The 25,008-nt window shown below is 45.0% G+C and overlaps 2 protein-coding genes across 6 annotated transcripts in view; one reads left to right on the top strand and one right to left on the bottom strand.

The window, feature by feature from the left end:
• LOC310834648 (ephrin type-B receptor 5) overlaps window positions 1-19,816 on the top strand; it is a 158,834-nt gene extending 139,018 nt beyond the window's left edge. For all 5 annotated transcript variants that reach the window (XM_083718593.1, XM_083718591.1, XM_083718592.1 and 2 more), the window contains 11 exons: window positions 3,502-3,626; window positions 4,658-4,820; window positions 5,683-5,797; window positions 7,135-7,190; window positions 7,295-7,414; window positions 8,782-9,029; window positions 12,960-13,175; window positions 15,059-15,208; window positions 15,332-15,525; window positions 17,532-17,687; window positions 18,740-19,816. In XM_083718593.1, the coding sequence (XP_083574719.1) occupies window positions 3,502-3,626; window positions 4,658-4,820; window positions 5,683-5,797; window positions 7,135-7,190; window positions 7,295-7,414; window positions 8,782-9,029; window positions 12,960-13,175; window positions 15,059-15,208; window positions 15,332-15,525; window positions 17,532-17,687; window positions 18,740-18,848 (1,652 nt within the window). In that variant the 3' untranslated portion in view covers window positions 18,849-19,816. The remainder of the gene's footprint in view (window positions 1-3,501; window positions 3,627-4,657; window positions 4,821-5,682; window positions 5,798-7,134; window positions 7,191-7,294; window positions 7,415-8,781; window positions 9,030-12,959; window positions 13,176-15,058; window positions 15,209-15,331; window positions 15,526-17,531; window positions 17,688-18,739) is intronic.
• A 931-nt stretch (window positions 19,817-20,747) lies between these two features.
• Window positions 20,748-25,008, bottom strand: part of LOC310834713 (transient receptor potential cation channel subfamily V member 6-like) — a 73,073-nt gene continuing 68,812 nt past the window's right edge. Inside the window, exon 15 of the mRNA XM_083718855.1 lies at window positions 20,748-23,167. Within this exon, the coding sequence (XP_083574981.1) occupies window positions 22,879-23,167 (289 nt within the window). The 3' untranslated portion in view covers window positions 20,748-22,878. The remainder of the gene's footprint in view (window positions 23,168-25,008) is intronic.

A 25,008-nucleotide genomic window follows, 5' to 3' on the forward strand; every position in this document is an offset into this window, starting at 1 on the left:
TGAGAACACAGGAAGGTTATATAACTGGATTATTTTTTTTCTTCCCTGATTCTATCTTGGGCATCTTCAGTTTCCATCAATATGGAAATTTCCATAAATATTGGAGCTGGTGAATCAGTTGTTTTTTAAGATGTGTTCCAGGGAATCCTGTGGTTCTTTGTAAAGTTTATCTTTTCTTGAAAGGAAGTTTGCCTGAATGGGTGTCCTGGATAGATTCCAGGGCATCAACAGAGAGCAGCAGCAAGGCCCAGTGCGCGAGGCTTGCATTGTGCATGGATCAAAAGAGTTCTGCAGAGCTTGCCTGATCACCCTCTGAAATGTGCACAGTGTGTTTGTGGCACATGTCCAGGAATTTCACAGCAGATATGTTCCTGAAAGTTTGTTAGATGCTCCAGAGGGGCTGAGAGTGTGGTCCTTCTGCATTTATATGCCCAGTACAAACTTTCTTAACTACAAGTAGTGGATACTGCAGAAGTTTGGCATGATGAAGATCAAATCCAGATGCGTTTTGTAGTGTATTGGTTGTTCGGTGCTGTAGGTCCGCATTCATTCCTGTGTGGCACCCAGTATTTATATTTAAGTTTATTGCATTTGCCTTTTTCTTAGCACACTGGTACCTTGGTTCCCAAATGGCTTAGTTGTCGAACAAATCGGCTCCCAAACACCACAAACTCGGAAGTAAGTGTTCCGGTTTGCGAATGTTTTTCAAAAGCCGAATGTCCAACACGGCTTCTGCGGCTTCTGATTGAGTGCAGGAAGATCCTGCAGCCAATCAGAAGCTGCACCTTGGTTTTTGAACAGTTTCGGGAGTCAAATGGACTCCCAGAACAGATTAATTTTGAGAACCAAGGTACAGTGGTACCTCGGGTTACGTACTTAATTAGTTCCGGAGGTCCGTACTTAACCTGAAATTGTTTTTAACCTGAAGCACCACTTTAGCTAATGGGGCTTCCTGCTGCTGCCGCGCTGCCGGAGCACGATTTCTGTTCTCATCCTGAAGCAAAGTTCTTATCCTGAAGCACTATTTCTGGGTTAGCAGAGTCTGTAACCTGAAGCGTATGTAACCTGAGGTACCACTGTACCACTGTATGCTTGTTTCCTAAGTATTTCTGCTACCATCCCCAGATCTCCCACTAAGTATTGGTTTGGGGAAGGCTGACAAGTTTCTCAGAGAAACTTGTGTTGTTTGGAGCCAACAGTAGAAAGTAACCTTCTTTCTCTGCTTGCAACGATAGCCAATGTAAAAACAAAAACAAAAGGCATTGCGAAAAATCCCAGCTGCATAATTGGTGACCTAAACACATAGGACCAGACAGTGGCGTAGCGTGGGGGGTGCAGGGGGGGCCGGCCGCACCGGGCGCAACATCTGGGGGGCGCGCTCGCACTCGCAGCTCTCTGCCCCTACCTGGCTCACCCACTCTCTCTCACTGCAGTGCTGGCTGTGAGAATCCGATCCGAGCCGCCGGTTCACCGCCTACCGTGGAGGGGGTGGGTGCCAGGCGTGCGGTGCGGAGAGAGAGAGAGGTACTATCTGGGGGAGGGACAGTGCTGTGGCCGCCAAGCGCAGCGCTGAGCGCGGGAGAGAACCACACCAGACCAGACCAGGCAGCAGCAAGAAGAAGCTGGCAGCGGCGGCAGGTTAGGGGTTAGGGGGCGCAAATTATTTGCCTTGCCCCGGGTGCTGACAACCCACGCTACGCCACTGGGACCAGAAGGTCCTGCTTGGATTAGACCAGGATTGAGAGATTTCCCCTAATGGGTGGAAGACTCTCTGAAAATTTGTCTCGTGTTCTGTTCATTTCTTCAAGCAGCTGCTGGGATGCCCTGTCCTCTGCTAGTCTGACCAGGTCATTAAAATGCATTCACCTCCTGCAGTATGCAGAAACCAACTCTTCTCAGGCTTCCACCAGCTCTGAATCATTTCCTTTCTGAGCTGTCTGTCAGAAACATTTAGGTTTCGCAGACTCCCTGAGGGGGGGAAACCAGCCAATGTCTGAAGGAAGACCCCTGTGGAGTGTGAAAGCCAGTCAGACAGGAATAAATAGCAGAAAATAGTAAATATATAACATGAGGAAATGATACATGGAAATATTGGCAGAGGGCCCAGATATTTTGTATTAATTTATTACATTCATAATTCACTTAAAAAGGTAAAGGGTCCCCGGATCATTAGGTCCAGTCGTGACCAACTCTGGGGTTGCGGTGCTCATCTTGCTTTATTGGTCAAGGGAGCCGGCGTACAGCTTCCGGGTCATGTGGCCAGCATGACTAAACCGCTTCTGGTGAACCAGAGCAGCGCCCGGGAACACTGGTTACCTTCCCGCCAGAGCGGTACCTATTATCTACTTGCACTTTGATGTGCTTTCGAACTGCTAGGTTGGCAGGAGTAGGGACCGAGCAATGGGAGCTCACCCCATCACGGGGATTCAAACTGCCGATCTTCTGATCAGCAAGTCCTAGGCTCTGTGCTTTAACCCACAGCACCACCCGCTTATTCAACTTATTCAGCTGCAAATTGGTGAAGGTAGTGGATAAGGCACTGAACTCAGCTTCAAGCCCTCCTCTGGACATTAAAGATCCACGAATAAACCTGCGTCCACTGCTGCCTCTCGGCCTAATCTATCTAACAGGGTTGTGGTATGGGTGGGGTTGAGGAACAAGTCAGGTATGCTAGGCTGAACTCCTTGGAGAAACGTTGGAATACACAAATGATAGGTAGACTTTAGAGGTCTTTTTAGTAAGACTGCTCACCTTCCAGGGTGGGGGTGTTGCAGCCGGGCAGCAGGGGGTTGACAAGCCCTGTGCCAGCCCTAGCCGCATCACCACCACTCGGCCAATCCATGCGGGGGGGGGGGCTGCGGGTAATTTATACCGCAGTGCGGTTAGACATTGGATAAGCCTTTGTTTAACAGAGGGGAGGTTGTAGCCTCCGCCTGCCCATCCTCACTAAGGGTATCCTGTTAAAGGGATCTAGGGGTGTGGATACTGTCCAAAGCCTGGGCATGGGCTAGGGCCATGTCGCTACCCCAACTGAGACCCCTCGGGGTGCCCCTATTTCATGTAAGTCGTAGGGCTCCCCCTTCTGGTGGTTTATCCTTAGTTTGACGCCTGCAGACAGGTGGGAGTCAAGATATAGCCTGGTTTCACCCAGTGCCTAAGCCAAACATCTCACATTTGTAACCAATAAAGGTGTGGCCTGTTTTAGCCCATAATCCAAAATACTCGTGTTGGCATGATTATTTATCAGTGGGAACTACAGGGCACGGGGCCTTGGCACACTGTTAATTAAAAACATTGAAACAAACTAGTGAGTAGATTCAGAACACAAATAGCCAGCCATTGCAAAACAGACCGCTGACATGAGTTTTGCATCTTCACGTGGTTTGTGATCAAACTGTTAACAGCAACCAAGTTTGAGATGCAAGCACGTAGATTTTTCCTCCTGTTCCCCTTCCCTAATATTTCTCTCTCTCATCTTGACTCCCCTCTCTCTTGTTGCAGTCCCATCTGCTGTTCCCATGATGCACCAGGTGAGTCGTACGACGAACAGCATCACTTTGTCCTGGCCGCAACCAGACCAACCAAACGGGATCATCTTGGATTATCAGCTGCGTTATTTTGACAAGGTAAATTGACGTGGGGAACCTGTTTTCACAGTTGTGTGTGAGAGAGGTTGGAAATCACTGCGGCCAGGGTGTGTAATGGCTGCAGCCTGGCAAGAAGAGGCAAATGAAATAATAAGATAGTGAAAAGAGGCCTGAGCTAAAACTAGGAACTGGATTTCGTGTTTCACTACAAGTTTTTCCTTGCCTCTGCATGCCTGCACTATAATTTTAAACAAAACTGATGGTCATGACTTCTCATCAGTAACCTTCTTCAGATGGTAGAGAGCGTTACATATCTCCCCACTAAATTCTCAAAGCTCTTTCAAAGCTATCATTTTGTACTAGGGTTCCTTGAGAGATTCGAAACAGGTTTAGGTTTGTAGTGTCAATCAGCTCTAGCTTTTCTTCTCCTGCTAGGACCAGATGGTGAGCTTGCCACCTTTTTTGTCTAAGGGACCTTGTTCCTATGGTATCAGAGCGGGTTGGGAACTGCGGCCACATGGCTTTGTCGAAAGCCATGGGGGAAACGAAACAAAATCAAACCCACCACAACCAAGAGGGCTGTGTGAGATACCAAAAGTGATTAGAGTCAAGCAATCACCTTCCATATTTATAAAACAAAAATGATAGCCAGACGGGTGTTTTGTTTTGTTTTTTTTAAAAAAAGAGGCACATGATTCTTATTTCATTTTGTTGCAGAAACATTCCTTTTTCAGCAAGTCTGTCAGGGCACATGATTTAGTTAGCATTTGTTTTAGATGGTTTATTTTTAATCTATGTTCATAATTTTGGTTTTATGTACCTTTGTTTTTAAGTGGTTTGTGCATTTTAGTCATGTTTCATATATAACGGAATTTGAAGCTGCTTGGATATTTTATTTTATTTTTTGAGCAAGTGGTTTATGCATTTTCCAAACTAACAGATAAATGTCTGTATTTAGAATTTATCTCAGCCGTGTAGGGAAGCAACTGGTGAGCCTAGGAGGGAGCATTGCTGAGGAGAAGTGGAATTGTGTTTTGTCAGCTTCTCATGACTTGATTTTTGATTCCTAGTCAGAAGACGAGGACAACTCATTCACCATAACCAGTGAGACTAATATGGCCACTATTACCAATCTCAGCCCAGGGAAGATATATGCCTTCCAGGTTCGAGCTCGGACAGCGGTGGGCTACGGGCCATACAGTGGAAAGATGTATTTCCAGACTCTGGTGGGAAGTAAGTGACACACCTTTGTGAACTTTCAAACTTAGAAACACCCCCCCCCCCCCCGCCTCTTGATCTTCCCTCGTGCTCAGACGTAGCTGCACAATCTGATCTCTCTTTATTACCCTCTTGCTCATGCATCGTAAACTTTTACAGCACTCACGGGCTAGCACATGCCTTGAGTTTGACCTGCAAGCCGTTATGGCCCTACTAGGTATGAAGAGGCTGGTGGGCTGTCCTTTGTGGGAATAGTCGCCTCAGATCCTGAGAACACAGCACAGCCAAGGAACCTTTTGTCCTACCATCCCAGGGGTGCTCCCTGTTATTAGTCACAGATCCAAATGCTCTGGGTTGCAGCCCCAGAAGCTCCTTTTCCTGACAAGATGCTAGGAGGGTGTATACACATGCAGAGGTTTCACTGGGAGGTTGGGATGAGAAGATAACTTTGGAGGGTGGGAGGGGTCCCCAAGGAGGAGGAATGGCAGCTTAAAACAATGGACTATTCAGAGCTAGCAGACCTAACTAGCAGAATAAGAGAACACAAAGACCAAGTTCATAAAGAGACATAGAAATGTGTGTGAAATATCTGCAAAATAATTGTGAACAAGTGAAAAAGCTAGCAGGATTAAGGTAAATTCAGCAGTGTAAAGTAAGTTGAGGTAATATGAAAAGGGAGGGAGAATTTAAATGGTTGAAGTACAATAGGCAGCATTATTGGGAAAATTAAAAGAACCGTGGAAGGGAGAAGAAGGGAAGTTGATGAATGTATTGTTTTATTGGTGGATGCTTTAATTGTGGAAAATGTATAACTGAAAATTTTAATAAAATTATATATTTTTAAAAGGAGAGAAAATAACTTTGTCCCTTTTGACAGGCGAGCGCTCTGAGATGGTGCAAGACCGATTGCCGCTTATTGTGGGTTCGGCACTTGGTGGCCTGGCCTTCCTGGTAATTGCGGCCATTGCCATCCTTGCCATTGTCTTCAAGAGGTGAGTCTCCTGTCCTCGCCCTGCCTCAGAGTGTACCAGCTCCTCTTGCAAAGGAGAGCCAAGAGTTTAAAACTACTGTTCTCAAATGAAGACTCCCTGTCTCCTATCTGTGAATGTCACACTAAGGGGAGCCAAGTCAGAGGGCTAGAGTTACCAATCTTCTGCCCCAGACTCAGACCCAATTATAACTGGATAGATAAAACAGGTAGAAATGAGGGAGCAATGGCTCACGGGGTGCTCAGATTTTGGCAGCCTATTTAAAGGGATACTATGGTTCAAACTAAAGGCACCTAAAAGAAAATTACTGGCAGGTTGGGCAAGCTGAGAGAGCAGAGGCAAACAGCTCTGGATAGTCTTTCGCCCTAACTAAAATGGAAGCTAGTTGCTTTCCCCTCTTCTAGTTCTCAAGCCCCTGATCTGCATAGTAACTCCAGAGACTTCCTATGCCCCAGCCAGGTGCATGGGTTTTTGGAATGCACAGGGCTCTGTCCAGTGCATTGAGAATTATGCCCAATCCCCAATGGTTTTAAGAATGTTGCAATTGAAGGGTCACTGAAAACAAATTTGTAGGCTGCTGTATACAGTCTGTTACAAGGATGTTCAGATGGAATGGGAGACATGACACTGAGCACCACACCTGCAAAAGGCCTAAATGAAAAGTGAACATCAGAAGGAGCCCTGGGTTAATTTTGGTTATCAAGATACATTCCCAGTGGGACTGGCAACAACTCTTTTGCTTTCTGAAGATGTTTTCATCCAGAACTTCTGGATCAAGCCAGTGTTCAACAATAGTTATCAAAGCTAGCTCCCAACATCACACCTTTATACCAGGTGATTCCATAGGTTAGTTATAGAGTCATAGAATCAGAACTGTAGAGTTGGAAGGGATTCCGAGGGTCATTTAGTTCAATTCCCTGCAACGCAGGAACCTCAGTTAAAGCATCCGTGACAGATGGCCATCCAACCTCTGCTTGAAAAGGAGAGCAACCACCTTCCGAGGGAGACGTGCCCACTGTTGAATGGCTCTTGCTCTCAGAATGTTCTTCCTGATGTGTTATTGTATCCTGACCCTATTATGAATCAATTCCATTGGGTGGCCTCTCAAGGTCTACTGCTATCAGAAAAAGGAGAAGAAATGCCCTCTCTCCCCAATGCTATGCACAATTTTCTACAATCTTTAGTCTGAAAGGAAGCTCCACTGAACTCAGCAGGACTTTCTTCTCAGTAGACATGCCCCGTCCCTGTTTCCTTTTGGTTGCCCATTTATGTACTTTTCCCTAACTCCACTTGAGGTGATGAGGAGGTTGGCCTTCTTGAACCTTCCCTTTCCTCCACAGTAAGAGACGGGAGACTCCCTACACAGACCGCTTGCAGCAGTACATCACCACACGGGGTAAGCGATGGCATAGGAGCTCAGCACTCTTTTAATAATTGCCCCTTCTTTTTTTGGAGGAGCGTCTTTGTGACTGACTCTGGAGCTTCCCTTCTTCCTCACAGGTCTTGGGGTCAAGTATTACATTGACCCATCCACCTATGAAGATCCCAACGAAGCGATTCGGGAATTTGCCAAGGAAATTGATGTATCTTTTGTCAAGATCGAGGAGGTCATTGGATCAGGTAATGAAGGAACTATTTCGCTTCTCATCTGCCCCATCACATTTCAGTCCCATTTAGCAGAGTGCTTGATCTGCCTGAAGCATCATTTGGGCCTCAGTCCTCTATCCACTTCTCTTGGGGTAAGCCCTGTTGAGCACAATGCTCTATAAATCTTTGATTTCTCTAACTTAGTTCTTGGACTGGTGTTCAGATCTTTCTCCATTTGATTAGGGTCTATTCAAGTGCACTTTGAGCCTCTTGTTGGTCAGTTTTTGCTGTAGACCAGTGGTTCCCAATTAGCGAAGTACTACTGAGGACCCTGTTTTTCAAAAGCCAACCCATGAAAATGTTGATATCTCTGTAGTAGTTTTTGTTGTGTTAATGGTGCCACCATACACTCTGACATGTCTCAGCACAAAACCAAGATGTGCATATTCTGGGCCGTGCTGCACACATCACATGATCCACGCGAGAGCACGGGACCGCAATCTTTTTTGGAGGGGGCACTTCATTTGCACGCAAGACTCATGTCTGACCTCAGTCTCATGCATTTCTGGGTGCTGTCTTGTGAGATGAAGGCCCCTCTGACTGAGATGTCCCAGACAGTTGCCAGGTATGTGCCATGGACCCCCTAGGTGGGTTACATGGACCACCAGTAGTGAACCACTTCTCTAGAGCTTTCTTTAAGAGCACTTCACTAGAGCTTCATTTTTGCATCTTCACATTGTGGACCCCATCTTGGGTTTGGGAGGGATTAAAGAGGGGCGAATTCTGGGAATACTACCAGGCTCCCTAACACTTTACCTTTAAGTCAGCAAGAAGGGATGCAGCAGCGCCTTCTCTACCCCATATTCCTCCACCAGTCCTCTTGCCTGCTCTCCTCCCTTGTCCACAGATTGAACCCCATTCACACATGCACATCCAACTGTGATGCAATTCCATCACCAGATCCATGCAGGCAGGGCGAGTTGTAGGGAAAGAAAGGTGGGCTATTGTGCTCATGTGCTGCTTGTGGACTTCCCATGGGATTTTGGTTGGCTGTTGTGAAAACAGAATGCTGGACCCTTTCATGCAGCAGGGCTCCTCTTCTGCTTAGCTGGCCGCTCATCTTAACCTACCTCACAAAAGGTAGGTTGTGAGAATACCGACGGAGGGGATTGTGTACTCTTGCCCTGAGCTTCTTGGATGCAGGGTGGGCTAAAAACACAATAGCCTTTGTAAATAAAAAAAAGCAATAAATAAAGCTAAGGGTGCTAGAGGTCTTGAGATGTCTAGAGGACAGCAGTTCCTTTGCCCAGTTTCTGTGTCGGCGCTTCCTGATGTCAACTGGAGAACGTGGTTGCTCCTCTGTCTGATGTGGTGTCTTCTCCGTCCCTTACCCCTGGCAGGAGAGTTTGGAGAGGTCTGTTTTGGGCGCCTGAAGCCTCCAGGGAAACGAGAATACACAGTGGCTATTAAGACCCTAAAGGCAGGCTACACCGATGAGCAGCGCCGGGAATTCCTCAGCGAAGCCAGCATCATGGGACAGTTTGAGCACCCAAACGTCATCCGTCTGGAGGGTGTTGTCACCAAGAGCCGCCCTGTCATGATTGTCACGGAGTTCATGGAGAATGGCTCTCTGGATTCCTTCCTCCGGGTATTGCAAACTCACCTTCCCCACCCCTCTCTTGCCCTTGTCTTCTTACATGCCCGTTCACCACCTCTGTGTCCTCCTTATCTCAAGGCCAGATCACTGGAGGTGCCACCAAAAGACTGGGGCAAGTGACTACTGCATTGTAGTGGAATGGGCCAGTCAACACACCAGATAGACAAACGTAGGGATTGTGGTCAGAACGTTATTCAAAGTCTTAACCACCTCATATGACAGGAGGGACTCGCAGAGCTCCCTTAACACCAGGAGGGACCAGTGAAGGAGCTACACACAAAGCCCTGTCACACCACAGCTAAATGATGGGGAGGCACAGCCTCACAAACCCGTCACATGCTTATTTAGCATGCTTGTGTGCAGCATTATTATTATTATTTGTTTTATCTTGCCCAGGGCAACCCAAAGCGACTTACAGCCCAAGGTCTCCCCTTAGAATCTGAATTTCCCCTTAGATTTATTTACAAAGTACGAAATTAAAGGCCACTCTGTAAGAGTACAGTTTCCTTTGAAATTTAGATATAAACAAATCTAAAACTGGGAAATTAAACCTTGGCAGCATGTTTGTTTGTTTGCTTAATTAATTCTGTTTATGAATCAAAGTTATGTTCATTTTTAGATGATAAATTCCGTGCTAGGAAATGTTCGGTTTACTCCGTTCATGCTGCAAAACTATACACACCAATCTGGGAGTAAGCCCCATTGAACTCGGTGATGTTTACTTGTAAGTAGACATGCACAGGAATGCACTTAAATGTGCTTCAGTATTCTGAATTAATATGACAATAATTTAAATCAAACGACTGATACAAAGAAGTATTCAAGTGGTGCATTAAAACATCTGTGCACTGCTGTTTTTGAAGTTATATTAGAAATCATATAAACTAAAGGAAAATTTTTACCGTATTTTTTGCTCTATAAGACTCACTTTTTCCCTCCTAAAAAGTAAGGGGAAATGTGTGTGCGTCTTATGGAGTGAATGCAGGCTGCGCAGCTATCCCAGAAGCCAGAACAGCAAGAGGGATCGCTGTGTAGCTTCTGAGATTCAGAATATTTTTTATCTTGTTTTCCTCCTCCAAAAACTAGGTGCGTCTTGTGGTCTGGTGCGTCTTACAGAGTGAAAAATACGGTACATTTCAATGGCCAAAAATAGATTATATGGCTTGAGAACCTGCAGAAATCTAATAAGAGTCTTTTGAGCTCTAGGATTAAATATCCTAGGCTCATCTTTATGAAGGCCACATAATCAGTATGACTAGGAAGGATGAATCAGTTTGTTACTGGTCTCTGTCACTTCAATGTGTTTGTTCTTTTTTGTCCCTCATCCACATTAATCTGTTTAAAACACACACACACACACACAAATGAAAATTCACATTTAGAGATATATATGTAAGTACATGTTTTAAAACGAATATGAATCTCTAAGTATATTTTCTCTCAAAAAACGTTTTGAAATTATTCCCCCCCCCCCCCCCGGTGGGGGTGGGGTACAGTTTGAGCTGTGAACATTTGGGAAGTGCTAAGGCTAGTAGGTCAGTAAATTCTAATCCACACATTAATCCAGTAGGGGCCAGTCAGATCAGTTCATCTTTGCAATTGACAAATGCTGAATTCAGGCATTCCTGACGGAGAAATATTTTACGTTCTGTGTCTGAATTCCTTTCTTAAGCAGTGCAGTGCTGTGCATATTTACTCTGAAGTAAACTCCACTTCCAATCATGATTAACTTACTCCCTAGTAAGTATGTTTAGGATTTCAGCTAAGTGGCATTACCTTGAACCTGCTATCGGAAGAACAGGCACACAAAGAACCCAATACTTTCTAGAATCTATAGCTGTGATGTTTAGCTTTTGTGTCAGAATCCGCTGCCGGATCACAACCTGACCTAAAGTGGGCACCTAACCTATAGCAGCACAGCCACTATATAATAATAATAATAATAATAATAATAATAATAATAATAATAATAATAAATTTATTTATTTATTTATTTATTTATTTATACATACATACATACATACATACATACCCCGCCCATCTGGCTGAGTTTCCCCAGCCACTCTGGGCGGCTCCCAATCAAGTGTTAAAAACAATACAGCGTTAAATATTGAAAACTTCCCTGAACAGGGCTGCCTTCAGATGTCTTTTAAAGATAGGATAGCTGCTTATCTGAAGGGAGGGTGTTCCACAGGGTGGGCACCACTACCGAGAAGGCCATCTGTCTAGAAGTTTACATCTAAAAAAATGAAGTGGGTTCAGGATTCAGCTAAGTTCCTTGCATTTCACTTGCGCAATGGGACTTTTCCTGCCCCCTCTCATCCCCCCCAAATACCTTAATCCTCTTAATCTGCTCTGAAGGGCTGAGTTAGGGGGAAACCCAGAACAGGTTAATGGGGGTGCAAAAGGGGAGGAGTAGAGAAGTGAAAAGTCCCATTGCACAAGCCGACCCCATTCTGTGCAGGCATACCCCACTGAGCCACACTATGTTGAATTCCATCCTTGGTTCTCAAATAGATGTTTGCTTTAAATCCCAGGCTAAAAGGCACATTATCAAGGAGTCTCTCTTCAGCTCCATGAGGTTTTCCTGCGTCCGTGAATAAACCTCTAACTCGGATAGCTTTAGCTTGACGGAGCGTGTCCATAACCCATCTAAAATTATCTCTCCTCCCTTGAAGGAATGCACACTGAATGCATCTAAGCAATTAGCAAAGATGGTTGCAATGAACTGAAAATCTTGATTTAATATATTCTTTAAAAAACGTTGGTGAGAAGGTATTGAGGCTGAATGGAACTTTTACAGGTTTTTGAAGATAATGGCTTTTTTTTTTGTTGGACTCCAGAATTTAGAAATGTCACCTACAGTTAGAAACAATTTTATAAAATTGCGATTTTATGCCAGAACAATTCAGCTGGCAATTCCACTTCAGCCAGGGTCTTTATTTACTTTTAAATGTTTAATAACTCCAGCCCTTCATCTGATACTGGATTTTATAATCAGGTCTTATGTTCACAGGTCAAGTCTGTATATTTATGCTGGGGTTTTTTAAAACAACAACAGCCATGTCATACTGAATTTTCTAACATATGTATAGTTATTGTTAGAAATCCCTCAAGTAATGAGCAGTTTTTGTTGTGTAGTTAACTGATTCCCATTCCCCCCTATTTATTTGAAGGTATTAATTTCTTCAAATGATCTTGCTTTAATAACATCTCTAAAAGCTTATAACTTTTTTATTTGCCTTTCCAAAAACATTGCCGTCCTTGAAGCTCTGTCCTTTCATCCCTTCTCGTTTCCTATAAACCGACTCTCTTTTGAGTCTCCTCCAAATATTTACAATTCCTGGTGCTTCCATGTTGTTTGCATTTAGTTTCTAACATTTCTGTTTCTTCAGCAATAAAACATGAGACCTGGTTCTTACTGCGGTGGGGTAACAGAGGCCGGGTTGTACCACATCAGATTGCCAGTGGAGGTGAGGGTACGGGGTGGGGGGTGTTACATGATTGAATGCTTTTCCACTCAAAAATAATTACTCAAAAGTTAATGGTGAAGATATGCAAGAAGCCTTCTCCTTGGGGCATTCATTTTGTTTGGGGGAGCATTCAGTCTTTTGAGCTCCCCACCCCCGCAGTCTGAAGTGGTAAAGCCCAAGCAAATGGCTCATTTGGCCTTCTTGTTTCGCTTCATAAGAATAGCCTCCTTAGGGCTTTCCCTATCTTATACATCATTGTACTACTAGCTCTGCTTTGATGACATGGGGAAAAAACAAAAACCCTGAGCTCACCACTCTGTGTCATAGTATTCCATCACGGCGGCCATCTTGTCCTCCCAGCAATGGTCTTCCTTTGGGTCAGGGGATAGGAGGAGTCTCTTGTTAGCCTTCCACTCAGACCCTTCTCTCTCGTGTTTGCCGTCCGCAGCAAAAGGAAGGGCAGTTCAGCGTTCTGCAACTCGTGGGCATGCTACGCGGCATAGCAGCCGGCATGCGCTACCTGTCCGACATGAATTACGTCCACAGGGATTTGGCGGCTCGCAATATCCTGGTCAACAGCAACCTGGTTTGCAAGGTGTCGGACTTTGGCTTGTCAAGGTTCTTGGAGGATGATGCTTCAAACCCAACATACACGGGAGCCTTGGTGAGTTCGCGCTCAGGAAACGGGCTTGTTCGCCACTCTGCAATATTCAGGCGGACGGGTCCTATAGGAACCAGTTTGTGTTTTGTCAAGGTCAGTTTTGCCGTCAAACTTCCACCTAAAGTGAAATGCAACCCATTTTTTTAGGGGGAGGGATGTCTCCAGACCTGGGATGCGGGTGGCACTGTGGGTTAAACCACAAAGCCTAGGACTTGCCGATCAGAAGGTCGGCTGTTCGAACTCCCGCAACGGGGTGAGCTCCCGTTGCTTGGTCCCTGCTCCTGCCAACCCAGCAGTTCGAAAGCACGTCAAAGTGCAAGTAGATAAATCGGTACCGCTCCAGCGGGAAGGTAAACAGCGTTTCCGTGCGCTGCTCTGGTTCACCAGAAGCGGCTTAGTCATGCTGGCCACAGGACCCGGAAACTGTACGGCGGCTCCCTCGGCCAATAAAGCGAGATGAATGCTGCAACCCCAGAGTCGGTCATGACTGGACCTAATGCTCAGGAGTCCTTATGTCTCCAGACCAGGCAACTTCAAGGAAAACTTATGTTATTGGCAGATTTAGTGTAACTAGCACTGGGTAGCCAAGTAAGCTGACACACACACACCCATTTCATTCTTTTAAAAAAGCGAAACTCACTCGAATGATTGGATCGACAGGTGTCATGTGTACTAGCCATTAGGTGCCCCTTCCAGTCACAACATAATTGGAGTCTGGGAAGGAACTGGCTGTTCTTTGTTCCACCTGCAACCGTACCAGAAACCTGCAGTGCCATCTTTTTCAGAGCTCACCTCGGGGCTGAAAGAAATGGCTTTTGTTTGAGAGGTGGGGAAAACACTATAAAATAGCTTGCGGCACTTTTCGAATGCAGAAACTGCAGTTGGTGCAGAATGTGTGGCACGATTGCTGACAGATCCTGTCAGCATATTACACCTGTACTCAGAACTCTGCATAGGCTCCCAATTTGTTACTGGGCCAGTTTCAAGATTTTATTACTGATATATAACACACTTAATACCTTGGAGCCAGTTTACTTAAGCCTTGGAGATGCCTTGCCTAATATGTGCCTATTGCACATATTTTACAAATGTGATATAATGTTTGTTCCACATTTGTGAAGAGTCTTTTAGTGAGAGAACCTATACTCTGTAAATCTGTCTATTGGCAGTAGCCAGGCAATCTTACTGCTATTATTTTTAGAAGGCATCTGAAGACAGCCCTGTATTGGGAAGTTTTTAATGTTTGGTGTTTTATTATGGTTTTATATGTGTTGGAAGCCATGCAGAGTGGCTGGGCAACCCAGCCAGATGGGTGGGGTATTATTATTATTATTATTATTATTATTATTATTATTATTATTATTATTATTATTATTATTATATTATGCTTTAGACACCTACTGAAAACTTTTCCCCACAAGCCTGCCTAGACTTATAATTTAGTTACTTATAGTTGCTTTAAAAGCTTTTCATGATTTGTATCTGTTTTTTATCCTGTTTGGCAGTTTTATCGAAGGTTTTTAACACATTGAGCACTAAAATCTTTTATGAAAAGATAATAAAACGCAGTGTCAAAAATGAAGAATAATAAAGAGAAAGAAAATATAAAATAGAATACTTATGATCCTTACGAAACACAGTTCTTCAATAATTCTTTTATGTCTGTTTGATTCTAACAGTTTTGTGGGTTTTGCTGCGTTTTATCAATTTATGTTCACCACTTAGAAATATTTATAGACTCCTTAATCAGAAAACTCTCTAAATAAGCAGATAGATAAAATAGCATCTTTTCCGCCAAATGTCAAGGCTGAATGTGCCTTAAACACACTTGTTTTGAGTTGATAAATATTCCCTGCTTACTCATTTTCTTCCTCGTCCTCCTCTAGGGCGGCAAGATCCCCATTCGCTGGACAGCCCCAGAGGCCATCCAGTATCGCAAATTCACATCCTCTAGCGACGTCTGGAGCTACGGCATTGTGATGTGGGAGGTCATGTCCTATGGCGAAAGGCCCTATTGGGACATGTCCAATCAGGATGTAAGTCCTAACATGGAGCAGACACTGCTTTCCATCTACTTACGGTGTTGCTGGTGGGAGACCTTCATCCATGCCACAGTGGGACTATCTATATCCTGACCTACATGTCTTGATGCATTGCAGGTCATCAATGCTATTGACCAGGACTATCGCCTGCCCCCTCCCCCAGACTGCCCCACTGTCTTGCACCTCCTGATGCTGGACTGCTGGCAGAAGGAACGGGTCCAGAGGCCCAAATTTGAGCAGATCGTCAGCGCCCTAGACAAGATGATCCGCAAGCCGTCTGCCCTCAAAGCTACTGGCACAGGAAACAGCAGGTGAGACGGGCTCACATGGGATGGGAGTAGACTCTGGAGTACGATCCGCAAGCAGAAGGGAGGGAGGGAAGAGCTGCAATTCAAAACTGGGAAGCGACTGATATTTATTTGATGGGTTGACCTGGAATCTGGTGTCTCCCGCAGACAAAAATATTTTTTCATCAAGAAAACACACACACACGTTATGTTCGAAATGTATCACAGAAGCTCACTTTGCATAGTGATTTGCGACAGCAAAAGTTGCGTTTTCAGATGCTTTACAGTGCCTGGGTTGGCACAGGAAAGTCCTTTAACATTTTTTGAGTTTTGAGTGTACATCACAGCAATGTGGGAGAGGAGGGTGGTAATCATAGACTCATAGAATTGCAGAGTTAGAAAGGACTCATAAGGATCATCTAGTTCAATTCCCGACAATTATGCAGCTATCCCACACAGGGATCGAACCTGCAACCTTGGTGTTATCAGCACCACACTCTAACCAACTGAGCTATCTAGGCATGACACTCCTTGGCTCACGGAGGACCCAAGAATGTCTCTAGTATTTGAACCTTCACAGGGCACAGCGTATTCTCTCCCAAATGTATCCTGATAGCTTCAAAAGAAGCCGATGCAAAATAACCATGATAACACCTAGCTCTTACATAGTACTTTCCCCAGGCATGGAGTATACATCATAGTACAACAACCCTGGCATGCAGGTCTGTGTTATTATCCCTATACTGCTGATTGAAGGGCTGAAGTTAAGGTAGAAGAATAGTTTGCCTAAGGCTTCGGGTCATAATGGAGGTGAGATTTGAACCAGCGTAGGGGTGCCAACTTGAATAAAATATTGGGGGGGGGCAGGTAAGTCGATCACAATATGTGCCACATGCGCACCTTTTGAGTGGCAATGCCCATCAACTTTGGAGGGACCAGTCCCCTCAAATATTTTATTGGGCAGGGGAGCTGAAGGGACCCCAGCCCCTAGGAGTTGGCTGCTATGAACCAGGGATTTTCAGATCCAGAGTTCACACTCTCAGCCACCCCACACTATAGCAGGTCTGTTATTGTCAAAAAGATGCTGTGCTCCTTTAGTGGACCAGCAGCATGCAGACTCCCTGGGTCCCTGACTGGGATGCTAAGCAAGGAGGAATGATCCCTGTGGCTGAATGGGGCAGATCCCAGCAGGTGAAGAAGGGCGAAGGTGCTGAAGGAGCAAGCAAAATGGGCAAAGGAAGAAAGGCTTTTCTCTTGGGGGAAAGTTGGGGAGAGTTCCCAGCATGAGCTGGCAAGGATGTGTTTGGAAGCTGCTGTGTTCCCATCTGCCTTTCCCAGCTTCACAAAGCCAGATGCTTCATGTCCCGAGGGAAAGATTCAGCCCGGATTAGATGGCCCCACATCTATGGAAGGAAATGCATCCTGTTAGCATGGAGGGATTTTCCCATGGGTGTAACAAGGTTTCATCCTTCGCAGGAGGAGAAGAGGGCTTACTTGTGCAGAGTTTTAGTTTTAAAAAAACAAACCAAAAACTGATCCAGTGCTGGAAGAGGCCTTTACTTACAGCTCACACTCTACGAGGAGGAAAAGCAGAAAATGCTGTGCCTTGAAAATTGAGTGGGGAGCCTTCAGGATATGTGGTCTTCGTTCCTTTGAGTACCAAAACCACATGTTATGCAGCAGTCGCATTTCCTGCAGATGCACCTGTATCTTATTGGTAATTCTTGCAATATATATGCAAAGTGGAAATAGAAGGCACCCAAACCATCCGTGCAGTCCTAAACATGTTTATTCAGAAAAAAGTCTTCCACTGAGTTCTGTGGAGCTTCTTCCCAGCTCAGTGGATACAGGATTGCAGCTTTGGTGGAGGGGCACTGCAGGGCTGTAGTCAACAATGCCCCCCTTTTGCACACCCATTGCATGTTTGAGGATTCATATCCTTCTCCTTAAACATCCCAAATGGCTGCCTTTCAGTATATGACTATCAATATTTTCTTGTGCCCATTTTGAATGTATTTTCTTCTTCGTAGACCGTCCCAGCACCTGCTGAGCAACTCACCCCCAGACTTCCCCTCACTTACGAATGCCCACGAGTGGTTGGATGCCATTAAAATGGGTCGCTACAAGGAGAACTTTGACCAGGCCGGTTTGACCACATTCGATGTCATCTCACGCATGACTCTAGAGTAAGAGCCACATCTCCTCTTGAGTGGCAGCAAACCTGGGAGTTGTACGCAACTAAATCTTTGCAAGTGCAGAAGGATTTCTGCAAGCAGAAGGGAGTGTCTCCCTTTCTCTCCTTCCTCTGTGTGCCGGGGGGGGGAGTATCTCCCAACCCAACCCCAACCCCCAAGCACACTTGGGAGCAGGATGAAGAGATGGAGTGGACGTTCCATTGCACTCCCAAAAGTTATTTAGCAATTTCAGTTTAAGTTGGATACAATCCTGGGTTTCTGACGAAATGTACGCTTAATGGGAAGCTGCAACAGCATTGACTCTCTGATGAATGTGCCTGTATGATGTATGTGTTTGCAAACTCGTATTCATATCCATCACATATTTTGTAATCCCAGAAATAAGTTAAAATAAGAGCTCTGCAGCTGTTCGTATAGTGTACTTAGTTCACATTATCATGTAAAAATGCAGTCCTTCCTCCGTATCTTTACCTTTCCCCAATAGCACCTTTTGTGTCATCCCACTCTATTGGGTTTCCCTTATTACCCTTTGCTCTTTTTAACAGGGATGAATAGGCATCACCCTCTCTGTCTGTCCTAAATTTCTCAGCTCCTAAATTCTAATTTGATTCAGTGGTTTTCTAAAAATCATGTCCACATTGGAACATCTGCAGGATGCTGTGGCTTCAACTTCCTTCAATTCTTTTGCAGCCCCCCCCCCCCATATTAGTTTTGCAGACATTTGTATCGATAAAACAATGCAGAAGAATTGTAAGGTGGATGTGTAGCAGAGCATTCCCAATGCCACATTCCTTTTTCTGGAAGGATTCCCTTACCTAACCATTAGCAAATTTCATACAAACTTCCTGTCATATTATTTGCTTATTTAATTTTCAAACATAAACCTTTTTCTGTTGTTGGAAGGTTTTGACTTGACGAGGAAAAACCAGCCGAAACACTATTTATTTACCTTTCTAAAAATAACATATGTGAGTTTGGCAACACAGAGAACAAAAGCCCCATCTAAGTTCTTCCTCCCTTTTTTCTTTTTCTTTTACTTCCAGGGACATCCAGCACATTGGCATCAGCCTAGTTGGCCATCAGAAGAAGATTCTCAACAGCATCCAACTCATGCGGGTGCATCTCAATCAGCTGGAGCCTGTTGAGGTCTGACACAGAGAGCACACGCCAAGGACATGGATATTGAAACGAACCTTTTGTTGTAAAAGGGAGACGGAGGAGTAAATTTCAAGCATTGATGGAGGGTGCATGAGATGTTGCCCTCCACATCACAGACCGCCGCTCTTGGAGATTTGTAGGGTTATTTTTTTGTTGTTCGGGGTTTTGTTTTGTTTGTTTTTTTAAAAAAACCATAACTTGAGACACTACAAATCCTGTGGTATTTAGATAAGGGTTGACTTGTACATTGATGTGGGTTGGGGAATTAGTACACAGGGTAGAGCTGGAAGGATAGTTTTGGAGTTCAAAACGAACCTGCTGCCATTTCTATGCCTGGGCCGGCCAGCGGGCTTTGTACTTTGGGTTGGCAGCTTCTCAAAGACGTCTCTTGAGCCGGATCAGGCACAATATAGAGTTGAAACTGAAAGCCGTTAGACTCTTGATGCCAAAAAGAAATCCCTTTGAAGCTTTTGTTCCAACCAGGGGGATTTGGTTCTGAGAAAAGCAGCAAGCCTCACCACCCCACATCCTCGTTCTGGCGAAGACAGCTGTACAGTGACGCAAGATGGCATCTCAGACAGTGAGTTTTAGGCACCAATCATAGGGTGGCAAAGCGGGAAGCAAGCAGACCTGACCCATTTGGGCACATTCCACAGGGGTGGTCTCCTGCTCATTTTGAGTCGGACTTGCACTGGAGGACTTCACAGGGTGGGTTGGGCCCCGTATTAATTAGGGAGGGGTGGGGGCATTTGGGTTTTCCACCTCAGGCACCAAAACATTCGGGGGCAGCTATAGGTCCTGCATTCATCCTCCCAAAGGAGGGAACCAGGATAGCAGCTTTTTAGTAATCAGGTACTGGGAAAGGGATGTGATTCTGTTTAGAGAGCAGAAGGTTCCTTCTTGGCAGTTTCCAACTGGATATTCATACCACCAGAAATGAAATAAAATATTTGACAGAGGAATTAAGTGTGTTCCTTAGGATTTATTAGATGAACACACTGATCTGCTTCTGATCCAATGCCAGCACTTTTTAGATGCATTTTTCGATGCTGAACTACATATAGGCAGCAGTGTGGACGGACCAGCTTGTACTTTGCATTATTTTTACCGCTCGCCCTCCTTGAAAAAGTGCAGAAAGATTTTTCACCCGACATGGAATACAAATGATCACTTTACCTTGTGGTTATAAGCAGGTGGTGTACTGCTGGCAGACAGTGGGGTGGAGAGCACAGCAAATACATAAGCTGGCGGAAAGGCAGAATAAAATTCTGCAGAAGAAATAAATGCATTCGCGGGGACAACACAAGGTGAATGGGGAGGCAGCTCCCCGTCAACACTGTGCACTGCTCAGGAGGGGCATTGGACATCCAAGGAGATGCATATATGTTGAGCATCACCCATGCAGCGTCAGCAGCCTAAGCTACTGAGTATTAGGGGTTTCATGCATGGAAGTCCACTTCCATGCACAGCTCTGCATTGTGGCCTCAAGGTAATGCACTACATTAGCAGTGTGCCTTTAGCAATTGGTTTCAGTGAATGTATATCCCTCCATCATGCATTTGATGCAGGAAGTTGAAATGTGTGCAGAGGAGGGCATATCACCCCACATCTCAATCATATCTGTACGTATGCATTGCAGCAAGTAAGGAGGGAACTCTTGGGTGATCCTGCTGCCCAAGGTCTCTGGATTAATGGAATAAGCATGCAGGCAGAAGTATGAATTGCCACTGGAAAGAAATTGGCATCCAAGTTCTGGTGTGCTAGAAAATGTTGGCAGTCATATTTTTAAAACATTACAGTGTTAACATTTGAACATCACTATGCTGTTATTGAGAGGATTCTTTCCAGAAAGGCAGCCTAGAACCATCTAAAATAAATAGACTTGTGGAGACGTAGCATTTAAAAAATGTATTTTGTAACAGGAGCTTTAGAGAAAATGTTCAATAATGGATCCATATGAACCCAGGACAAAGGAATCTCTGGATTCCGTATTTAACATAGCTCAGGTTTAAAATTATAATTACTTCAACCAAGACATAGATTGCACACGCCATGTTTGCAAAGAACACAATACAGAATGGACACTGCACTCTTCTAAAGTTACCCTCTGACACCAAAATTAAACTTAAAGAATTGAAGGTCTCGGCAGAACATTTGATTGAATTTGACAACAGAGACCTAGGAAGGTGAAGGCAAAATTCACATGTACAATTAAACAGGGAAATGAGGTTTAAAGCACAGTATCACTAACAAGGAACTCTGGTGAGCACTGACTGGGCTAGTTACTAACCTCTCCCTGTTAATTTTCTCCACCAACCTTTTTCATAAACTTCAGCCTCAATGGTAGGCAATGGCATTTTTTTAAAAAAAGAATATAATTAATCAAATTAGCAGCAATCTACTTTCTTCCACCAGAGAGGTGGCAATGATAGCTCCAGAATGCTTCCTCATTTCACCCCCAGTAACGTATAGATAACTAAAACATGTCATGTGACACCCCCTTGTTGCAAGCTTCTCTGCCCCTCCTCTACTTCACTGGCAGGGTAGGAAGCAGAAGATGCTACACTATCTTGTCACGTTCCACATGTTAGTTTACTAGACAGGCCCCAAAGGGCAGCTGAGACCCAGGGTTGCCGTTTCCGGCAGTAGCCGTGCAATCTCTGCATTGTCACATTGCACCAATAATCAGGCAGGCAGGCAGGAATACTGATCTCCTGGAAGAAACACCGAAGAGGAGACGAGAAATGGGTTAAAATATAAATTGCACAAGGAACAGTCTGAAGCAGGGGTGGGGAGAGTGAGTGCAAGCAAGACTGAGAGGAGAGAAAGAGACACAGAGAGAGAGAGAACAAAGAGAGAGTGTGTGTAGAGCACAAAGCAATAAGCAGCCAAAGATGGAGCTCAGAACAAGAAAATGAAAAGCCAAAGAGCAGAAGACAGTGCACAGAGCACGAGACAGCAGAGTGCGAGAGAGCATGCAGAAAAATGACTCGCTGCCCCAAACCTGAAGAAAATGAGCTTCTGATCAGAAGAAGCAGCCGCAACAGACCTTAAAAACACTCCTAAAATTAGAAAGCTGCCTGCAAACTGCAAAGCTGTTCCCTTTTTACATCCAAGTGCAGGATCAGGAGGCCGAGGTTTCGGTTGCCCAAGTCTAGATTTAAACTACGCATTAGTAACTAACTACATACTCGTCAGCTCGGCTGAGCAGTGCAACACATTCCCCAAGGAAGGGGCTGAATGTCCTTCATTTACCAGCTCCTAGGAGTCTCTGGGGTGGAACCAGATGCTACAAGGAGCAAACGCAAAAAGGGGGGATGAAAAAATGCACAAAATGACCCGTCTCTCTCACACACACTTGCATGCTACACATGACCAGGGTGAGAAGAGGCAAAGCAGCAGCAACACAGGACAGCAGTATCTCCATCCTCCTTGCCATAGCTGCTGTTTCCCACCCCCCTTGGATTTACCTTTCACTACTGGCAAAGGTGTGGTGAACTGTATCCCAGCGGGACTAGCTTATTCCTTAGAATCTCTTCTTGCTCTCGACAGCCATATATAAACTTATGGATATTACCAGCTCTTGACCCCACCTGGAGTTCCATGAAACATGCAGTAGTGGCTGCAGTAGGAAATCTATTCTCCAAGAACACAAGAAAAGTTAGACCCAGTGTTCTCTCAGTCACCACTCAAGGTATAAGATCTGCAACACTCATGGGAAGTTCTGAAAAAAAAAGTGTCTTTGTCCTCAAAGGATGCTACAATCTTGGTTGTCTCCAAAGTTCTCCTGGACTTGTAACAATTCTCTGGTGTTGGCGTGCTTGCTTGCACTTCCACCAGAGAAGACCTTCCTGGGTCTTCTCCTTGCAGCAATTGTGGGCTCCAAACTATCAACAGTCATTTGACAGTTGTCAGTGCCAGAGAATTTTAAATAAGTGTGGACATTACAATAGCCCTGAGTGGCCTCTCGCCCCTATGTCACAAGAAGACTCTTCCACAGGCACAAGGGCAACAGTTCCCGTGCTCACACATGGTAGACCTCTTCCTCTTCCATAGCATGGTTGGTGTATCCTGGAAGCTGGACCAAAGTGTTGCGCCTTATGATGTCCCAGCCGCAGTTTGAGCTCCTCCGCGATAAATTGGGTGTGTCAGAAGGAGTGCCAATGGGCACCTGTCTCGTTGAGCAAGTCTGTCCTCCATCCTCTGCCCCCGCTGGCAATTTGCGCTTCAGGTACTTTTCAAAGGCATCCCTTCGGTGGGGCTCAAATGTTTTAGGCTGCTTCGGCTGCCGGTTTTCACAACGGCTTTCAACCCTACAGGCAAGAGAGAAACAAAAAGAGGAAATGGTTTACTGCCCAGGTTTGGTCCTCGTTCCAAGCTGAAGACAAAATAGCTTTGTTGTGACTAACTGTAATGTTAAATCAGCATGGCCAACTGTAGCATTAAAAACTTGTCAAAAACCTGAGCCAAAGGTGTATGGGAGACTTTCAGGCACAGTGTTGCCTTTACTCTAGACTCATAACTAGAAATATCATTGAATCTTCTTCTGGAAAACAGCTGGAGAGACTTAGTGAAATGAAAGCTAAAAAACCTGAGAAGCCCAAACCACTGCTAAACTTGGAGTTGGAGTAGGATGGACCAAGATGCTTTACTTTTGTTTTGCCTTAAACTTAAAATTTTGTGGATTCTATGAAAGGCCTTCTACCTTTCCCCCATAACTGATGCACTATGTCCTTGTTTTTAAATTCTGAATCAGGAGAGAGAGGAAATCTGTTCTCCTTGCTCCGACTCCCCTAACACAGCATCAGCAAAGAGAAGGCAATCAGCTTTGGCCAATTTCTCTCCCCATCATCTGGCACTTTTACTATACAGTGCATAAATTTAACCTGTGGGATTCATTTGCACAAGATTCGCTGGAAGCTAAGTAGGCCAGAATTAATTATGCATGTGATCATGACCAGTAAGAGCTCAACGCAGATTAGCAAGAAGACAATACAGCTATGATTATACTCCACGAAGGCCATTTTCTGAATGGCAGTTTACAAGAGCCCACTAACCCTGCTGGCAGGTTCATTCATTTCCCCTCCAAACTACAGGGGTGCAGAATCAGACAGGCACCAAGAATAGATTCCCTGCACAAATGCAGAATCTTCTACAGAGCCAGTGCCCTGTATATGATCTGCCCCCATAACCCAGTACTATGTGCCGCCACCACCCCAAAGAACAGGACTAAAAAGAACATGTCACACCCCACATTCCCCTCTCTTCCAGATGCCGTGCCAAAACCATTTCTGCATTAATATAATCATAGGGTCTTGGAAGTGCCTGCCATTTTCAGCAATTTTTCAAAACTTGTGGAAAAATATGTTTGCATTCTTTTGGTGCTGTTGCTCTTCGCGGCTCCATTTTGCTGCTTCTAGCCCCTTGTAGTCAGCTTCATGCACCCACAAGTGCCACTTTGTTCTGCTGGCTGTGACGGCAACCCACATGATTTGTTCAATGATATAGTCAAGTACCTGAATAACTCAGTTGGTTAGAGTGTGATGCCAATATTGCCAAGGCTGCAGGTTTGATCCCCGTGTGGAACAGCTGCATATTCCTGCATTGCAAGGGGTTGACCCAGACAAGCCTCAGCGTCCCTTCCAACTCTACAATTCTATGTAACAATGCTATGTTTCATGTGGTGAAATCATGAGCACACAGTATCACACAGGGTCGCGACAGCCAACTGGGCAAATTCATCCGTGAGGGCAATGAACAATCAGGCCAGTGGTATTAAGTAGCAGCCAAGGGGGAGAAAGGAGTCACTGGAATAGCAGCAGAACAATGCAAATTATTAGTGTGAGTGCGTTGGATTTTGAGGCCGAAGCCCAGGATCCCTTTCAGCAGAATGGGAAGAAGGGCCCTCAAATACAAGACAGTCTCTGGATAATCGCATTTTGACGGGAGTGATGCTGCCTAGAGAAAAAGCATCCCTGGAAGAGCATTAAGTCCACAGACTAAAATTGCCCGACTTGCATCATTGCAAATGCACTATTTTCTGAGCAAATATTGAAATCAATGAACGTTATTTGCAATCATCCTTCCCCGCCCCCTTGCTGGTTGCCTCAGATTTGACCTCTAAGAGTAGCAAACCTATCTGATGATGCAGTAA

The sequence above is a fragment of the Podarcis gaigeae genome (assembly GCF_964106915.1).
Source record: "Podarcis gaigeae genome assembly, chromosome: 17".
In the NCBI taxonomy this organism is placed as follows: Eukaryota; Metazoa; Chordata; class Lepidosauria; order Squamata; family Lacertidae; genus Podarcis; species Podarcis gaigeae.